Here is a 7,749-nt window from a genome sequence, read left to right as displayed (position 1 = left end):
ACCAAACAAAATAATGTGTGACAAAATATCATTGCTGCTTAAAAGTGTTTAATTTGAACGAATTATTAAACATTTAAATTAATATGTATTTATAATACATTTAGTGATTTAATGATTTAATGTCTCACTCATAAATACTTCACTTGTTTCTTTACTGGATGAATCAGTGTTTTTAAACGAATCTCTTGATTCAGTCACAAATACAGTTTTTAAGTCACTTCTCTGCACCGAGTGGCCAAACAATGCAATCGACACAAACGTTATTTGAAGCGCCAGTTAACTTTCAAGAGCTCTATTTTGATCGCTACCATAAACATCAGTGTTTATATCTGAACTATTAACTTATGAAGGACTGTAATACAGAAATAACACTGTGTTTGTGAAGCTGTTACCCAAACACGGTATCTATCTGCAATGATCAAGCTGAACGCAGATGTGAATGTAAGACGTTTTTAAAGGTTTATTAGACACGGGCGAAGCCCTAGTGCAAATATATCAGTATTTATCCAAGTCCGTGCACTTTTTTGGACTAAAAGCCCTAATATTAGGACTCTGTTCAGTGAGTGCAGCTAATAAACTGCAGCAGATCTGACTGAATATGAATGAGTGCTTTTATTCTATTCACAGTTCGTCTTGAATATCAATGCAATCACGTCGACTCCAGAGGATTAAGTTAACTCAACTCAATATTGTAACTTTCCACATCCACCCCAGCCCGTTTCCCTTAGTTGTAAGTACCGTGCTGTTGCTGTCGCTTGATTGGTTTGTGCTGCACAAAGGCGTCAGCAGGTTTTTGCGTAGTTTAAAGTGACAAATCGTACCTGCGTACTTTGAGCTCAAAATGCGTGCCCGCTACGCAAAATGTGTACAGGATGGCAGGTCTGTCAATGTTAAAGACATTAATATTTTTGTGGAAACCGTTTCAGGATTCACAGATGAATAGAAAGTTCAAAAGAACAGCATTTATTTGAAATAGAAATCTAACATTATAAATGTCTTCACTCTTCCTTTTTAATGAATTGAATGCATCCGTGATGAATAAAAGCATTACTTTTCATCTACGCTTCTTTTGGTTTTAAAATATGAATAGATGCTTTATATTTTTAATATTTTTTGTTGTCAATTTTTCATGATAAGCATGTAAACACATAGAGCAAAAGGCCAAGTATAATTTCTTCCAGCTTTCTTTTGATTTCGGGGGTTTCACAGTGGTTTCTATGAACATCAGCTGTGTGTCGGTGAGAAACTGTGTCACACACGAGCGCCGAGGCTCATGGGAAACTATAAAAACACAGTGCATCTATAAGACAGCGAGCGAGAGCTCTGGGGAATGGATTTTAAGCGTCTCCGGAGGAGATACAGGAGTCTTTGTGCTGAGACAGAGAGAGAGAGAGAGAGAGAGTGAGTGGGCGAGCGAGTGGCTCAGGGTCATGTGACCGACACTGCAGACGCCACACATCACACACACCAACACACATCACTTCATCATCGCATGCATCTGACTCTACCATGGCATGAAATCAACTGGAGATTGAACGAATCTTCTGCACTAAATGACTGAAATATCAGTGTGATAATCTGTGATTCTGCTCCATTGAGTGGCAGTGAATGAACCGTTCGGAGACGAGACGAGCGTCAATGAATGATGACAAAGAGCATCAATGAGGCCTGACACACATTCACCAGCCAACAGGGAAAACACACAGAAAATCACTTTCAGACCATATTTGTGTCATTTCCCAGTACAAACATCTAAACATTCGGTAACACTTTATTTGAAGGTGTCTATAATACAGAGTAACTACCTAATTAAGTACTTAGTAGTAGCTGTTGTACTTACATGAAACAAAATGAACTTACCATGTAACTAAGTAATGGAACAGCCTGTACTTACAGTTTGTAATTATTTAGATGTAACAGGCATGTGTCTCTATACTGTACACCTTATCCAGCTGCACCTTAGTTTGATTTAACCCACCAGTACACAGCTATAATACATGTAATACCTTTCTAATTACATTACAATTACAGAATATTACACAGGCATCAGCTACTTAAAATGAAGTGTATCAAGAGTGTACAAGTAGCTGTGTAACAGACTCGGCCTGTTATATGTAACAGTAGCTGCCTGTTACATCTACATAATTACTAACTGTAATTACAGGCTGTTCCATAACTTAGTTACATGGTAAGTTCATTTTGTTTCATGTAAGTACAACAGCTACTACTAAGTACTTAACTAGGTCATTAGTCTGTATTAAGAGTCCTTCAAATAAAGTGTTACCAAACATTCTTAAATCCGGAGATGGAAAATGATTGAAGATATTATGTCGTGCTTTCCGAAAAATAGAGCAAAAGCAAGCGAGTTTACGCCTAAAACAAGAACAAAATCAAAATAAAACGAGATATAGTTTAGTGCAATTATTGTTGTTTTAATGTGAATGTTTTAATTAGTGCTGTCAAATCACGATTAATCGCATCCAAAATAAACGTTTTTGTTTACATAATATATGTATGTGTACTGTGTTTATTTATTATGCATGTATAAATACACACACATGCAGTATATATTTTGAAAATATTTACATGTATATACATTTATATATTTATATTATTATATTATATATACATGCAATTTGACTTTTCTTTACCAAAAGTGTGCAGCCCTAGTTTTAAGTATAAACGCACTTAATTTTGATACATTTTCCAAGACTTTTGTTTTAGAGTGAAATATTACCAAAGTAACATTACTTATTTCATATGTTTTGTTAAGTAATAATAATAATAATCATCATTCTTATTATTATTTTATAGCCATATTAATATATATTCACATATTTTTGGTCAAACTGTGCAGCTCTACAAACAAGCTCAACAAACCTGGATTTTAAAAAAATCACAATCTCAATATTTATAGAAAACATTAAATCAATGATTTCTCCCTCGAATGTTCTTATATAATTTTGATGCATTTTTCATGACAACAAGACTAATATCTTCAGTAATTTTTCTTCTCCAGTAAATGTATCGTGATTTAATAATGTTAGATATTTGTACTGAAAAACAAGACAGAAATAATGGGTTCCTGAAGGTCTGTTTAACTCAGATTTGAGAAGATCTGACTGGTGTTTAGCGTTCTGACAGTGACTCTCTGACGGTTCATGTATAATGGATGGAGCGTTTCAAATCCACAAACCTGCCTTTGGCAAACGCTCATGTTAAAGAGAACAGATGCGACGCTCTTCATTTATATCTGTCTGATGAAGAAGAGACTCACACACACCTCCGATCGCTTTACCGCCTCATAATCCAGCGCTGGGTTAAAATAACTAGCCGTTCAAAGTAGCGTTAACCGCTTTTGATGAGGTTTTCATGCCGGAAACTTGAATGAAATGAACAGTGGATTCATCTTAAACAAATCCAAGAGTTTCCACTGAGGTTCAGGAGCATTTTCTGAGGCGTCCCTCGACACGACTATTAAAGTTAGAAATATTAATTTCCACTGCAGCAAATGTACGTGTTCTTACTCTACAAGGGGCCGTTCACACAGAACGCATTGTTCCATTCCAATGCGCTACTTTTGCATCTCGTGTCTTTTGCAGCGCCGTTTCCAGTTAAAGGGGTCATGAACTACCTTTTTTATTATTTTGTACTGTTCTCTGAGGTCCATTTTTACATCAAAAAACATCATAGTTTAGAAGTAATAGGCTATTTTGTGTCCTATTTTAACCCCCCTCATCAGAACGCTCTGTTTGAGTAGATGTGGAGGATTGTAGACTCGGAAGTAAACGCCCACTGCTGTGATTGGCTAACAGTTGTGTATGATTGACAGCCTGTATTCCTCATAGATGAATGCTGCAGTCATTTAGGTTAAAAACGCATAAATAGGCTACTCAGTACATATCAAACGATTGATCAAAGCAGTAGTGATCACGTAATAAAAACAGTTACTCACACTTGTGTTGCCTCATTACTGTCGGATCCAATATAGTCGCACAGCATTGTGTTTTAGTTGATTTGTGCCTTGTTTGTAAACGAATCTATGGTAAAATTAAGTGAACAAAGGACCAAGTTCTTACTGATGCGGTCTGGATTTTCATTAAAAATAAACTTCATTCACTCTTTTCTGATGTTGGGATCAGAAGGAAGGCGACACAAACACTGTTTTTCCACAACTTGGCACTGAACAGCGTCTTGTTGTCTTCAGAGCATCTTTATTGTTTGGTTTCTGCGTAGACCTGCATGTTCACCTCTCTTGTTATTTACACTACATGTGCGAATCGGTGGGCGGGGCTAAACAGGCAGTGATGTGGAATCGTTGGGCGGGGCTAAACATAGAGCACCGTAGAATCGTTGGGCGGGGCTAAACTGGGAGTGATGTGGAATCGGAGGGCGGGGCTAAACAGGCAGTGATGTGGAATCGGAGGACGGTGGGCGGGGCTAAACAGAGAGTGATGTAGAATCGTTGGGCGGGGCCAAACATAGAGCACCGTAGAATCGTTGGGCGGGGCTAAACATAGAGCACCGTAGAATCGTTGGGCGGGGCTAAACATAGAGCACCGTAGAATCGATGGACAGGGCTAAACAGGCAGCGACATAGAATCGGTGGGCGGGGCTAAACAAGCAGTGATGTAGAATCGGTGGGCGGGGCTAAACAAGCAGTGATGTAGAGTCGGTGGGTGGGGCTAAATGGGCAGCGACGTACAATCGGTGGGCGGGACTAAACAGGCAGTGATGTAGAAGCAGCCGTTGAGCTTCTGTGGAGGCGGAGCTTATCCACATTATTACATCATAGAGTAGAACATTCCACAAGCTGTGGTTTTGGCAGACTGCCTTCAATATAAACTGTTTTTAGACTAACGACACAGTTTTGAGTTCTGAAACTTACAGGATGGTTTTATAGTACAATGACCTCTTATATGTCAAACGATCAAGGGAGTTGTGGTTTCTCAGTTCATGGCTTCTTTAAATTACAACTTTTACACGCAGCGCCGCTTCATCAGTGTCAGTTCCAAAACGGTGGACCAATCAGAAGAGGCAGGGCAAGCGTTGCAAGCTTTTGTTTACAGAAGTTTTTTTTGACGGGAAAACAGCGGAGGATGCTTTTTTTTTCAACCATTCCTGAGTGCAATTTTAGATGCAAACACGCCTTCTGTGTGAACGGGCCATAAGTTTTCAATACTACTTCAGTCTTTCTACTTTAAAATCTCACAATCACTGTACCGGTTTTTTTAAGGTTCATTTAAGTTTTTAAGACCACGTTTAATGAACATGATGTCTCAGTGTTATTAGAAACAATCTCCTCCATTTCTAATGGATTCAGAAAAATCTACCTATGTACAAGAAAAACAAGTTTTGGCAGATATTTGTTCTCGTTTTAAGCATAAACTCACTTCATTTAATTCAGTTTCTCAATTATTTCTCCAGTTAAAGTATCTTGATTTAAAGATGTTTAGATATTTGAACTCGAAAACAAAATAGAAATACGGAGGAATATCAGCATTTAATGTCATGACTTTATGAATTTAAGACTTAACTGTTCTGATTTAAGACCATTAAAGACCTTCCTTTGTCAAAGGGTGAAAATCATTTCAAATTAAATCATACACCATTTTTTTCTGCTACTGCTTGGTTTTTTTTTTCAGATAAAGCTCACATAAAGACTAACTTTACACTTTTAAAATATTTGCCAAAGTTGCAAATAAAACAACTAACGCTCAAACCGTTTCTGACAGATCTCTGTTCATCACAGCATTTGATCAGATGAAGATGAAATCTCTTACAAGAGTTCATCATGGAAGCTGCATGGTCATGTTTTAAGCCTGTATTGATCACTGGCAAACACACACACACACACACACACACACACACAGACGGCTGTCGCCATGGTTACCGGGCTCAAATGTGATGTTAACATTTAATGAATGGCCATATTCATTATCACAGACAGTTTGTTTACGTGTCGTGCATGAAACATTGTTTATTCATTTAATATATGATAGTGATATTATGAAATTAAATATTTAATAATATATACTGAGAATATCTCAAACACTAAAATACTACTAATAATATAATAACACTGAAAATTCCTGCAATACTTTCAGTGTTCTGAATGTAAACAAGCTTTAAGCTTTTTAAAACCATTTTAAACACAGCTATATCCCCTGTTTTATAATAATAATAATAATAATAACAAAAATACTAACTCTGGAATTTTCCTGCATACTTTCACTGAAAAATTCTGGGTGTAAATATGTTTTAAGTCTATTGAAACATTTTAAATAAAGCTATCATCAGATTAATAATAATAAAATTAAGAATACTAATAATATCCCAATAGTAATAATAATTAATTAATAATAATAATAATAGAAATAATAACAATATGTGACCCTAGACCACAACGGGTATATTTGTAGCAATAGCCAACAATACATTGTATGGATCAAAATTATACATTTCTCTTTTATGACAAAAATCATTAGGATATTAAGATCATGTTCCATGAAGATATTTTGTACATTTCCTACCATAAATATATCAAAACTTCATTTTTGATTAGTAATATGCATTGCTAAGAACTTCATTTGAACAACTTTAAAGGAGATTTTCTCAATATTTAGATTTTTTTGCTCCCTCAGATTCCAGATTTTCTAATAGTTGCATCTCAGACAAATATTGTTCTATCATAACAAACCATACATCAATGGAAAGATTATTTATTCAGATTGAGATGATGTATAAATCTTTCAATTAAAAAAAAATTACCGTTATGACTAGTTTTGTGCTCCAGGGTCACATTTCATTATTATAAAATAAATGTTTAATTTTCCGTGTAACATACAGTGAAAGCAGACTGATGCTGCACACACACACACACACACACACACACACACTCAGCTGTGTGACCCAGTTTCGCCTGCAGGAATATCGGAGCAGATTCTGATCGGGTAACTCGCATCAGTTGCTGCTGATATCAGACACACAGAAACACTCCCGAACCCAGAACGACGCGAACCGATTTAACGACGCGCGCGTGTCTGATTAACGCCTCGCGCTCACCGCAGACCTGAACGCTCATTTGCGTGAATGCAAAGAACAAACTCACCTGAATGATGATGATGGTGATGATGAAGCACAGCGATAAAACCCAGCGGAGAGCAGAACTCATGTTCGGTCGGGAATCGATCGGACTCTTTGATTCCCAGCGTCGCTCATCCGAACAATAGCGAGCGATCGAACAGCGATCGGAGCGCCGAACCGAGCCGAAGATGAACGAGTGGAGCTTCCGCCGTCAGAGCGCGAGCGTTGCGTCCATCTGCCGGTTCCGTGTGCTCGCTATCGGGTCTGTGGTTCGGCTCTGCGGGACGGATGAATGATGGAGACCCACCGAGGCTCTAATGAAGCGCAGCAGCGGGTTTCTGTCTCTCGGGCCGTGCCTCAAATTCTCCGGCGCGCCCTAAGTAGGGTGCAGCGTTAGTGGACGCCGCGGCCGTGTCTCCCTCAAAACGCCCAGTGCGCCAGCGACGCCCTAACGCTGTGCACTATCTAGGCAGCTGAGCCGGATTTGAGTCGCGACCCTTTGTCGCCCCGCCCTGAATCTCTGAACACAGACTGAATCTCATCACATGAACAAACCAGCTTTACATCATCCTCATATTTACACATCAGGAACAGTTACATCTGTCATAGACTGTGCTCTGTTTATATGAAATACTAGCCTAATATAATAATCTAATATCTATT

General features: G+C 38.0%; 1 protein-coding gene across 2 annotated transcripts in view; it reads right to left on the bottom strand.

Moving 5' to 3' along the window:
* LOC306861710 (receptor-type tyrosine-protein phosphatase O-like) overlaps positions 1 to 7,454 on the bottom strand; it is a 59,449-nt gene extending 51,995 nt beyond the window's left edge. The window contains exon 1 of one of the 2 annotated variants that reach the window (XM_079404125.1): positions 7,112 to 7,454. In XM_079404125.1, the coding sequence (XP_079260251.1) occupies positions 7,112 to 7,174 (63 nt within the window). In that variant the 5' untranslated portion in view covers positions 7,175 to 7,454. The remainder of the gene's footprint in view (positions 1 to 7,111) is intronic. The other variant, XM_079404124.1, reaches the window with a different exon arrangement.
* Positions 7,455 to 7,749: the final 295 nt, after the last annotated feature.

The sequence above is a fragment of the Barbus barbus genome (assembly GCF_936440315.1).
Source record: "Barbus barbus genome assembly, chromosome: 42".
Lineage (NCBI taxonomy): Eukaryota > Metazoa > Chordata > Actinopteri > Cypriniformes > Cyprinidae > Barbus > Barbus barbus.
This window is presented reverse-complemented; position numbering and strand designations above follow the sequence as displayed.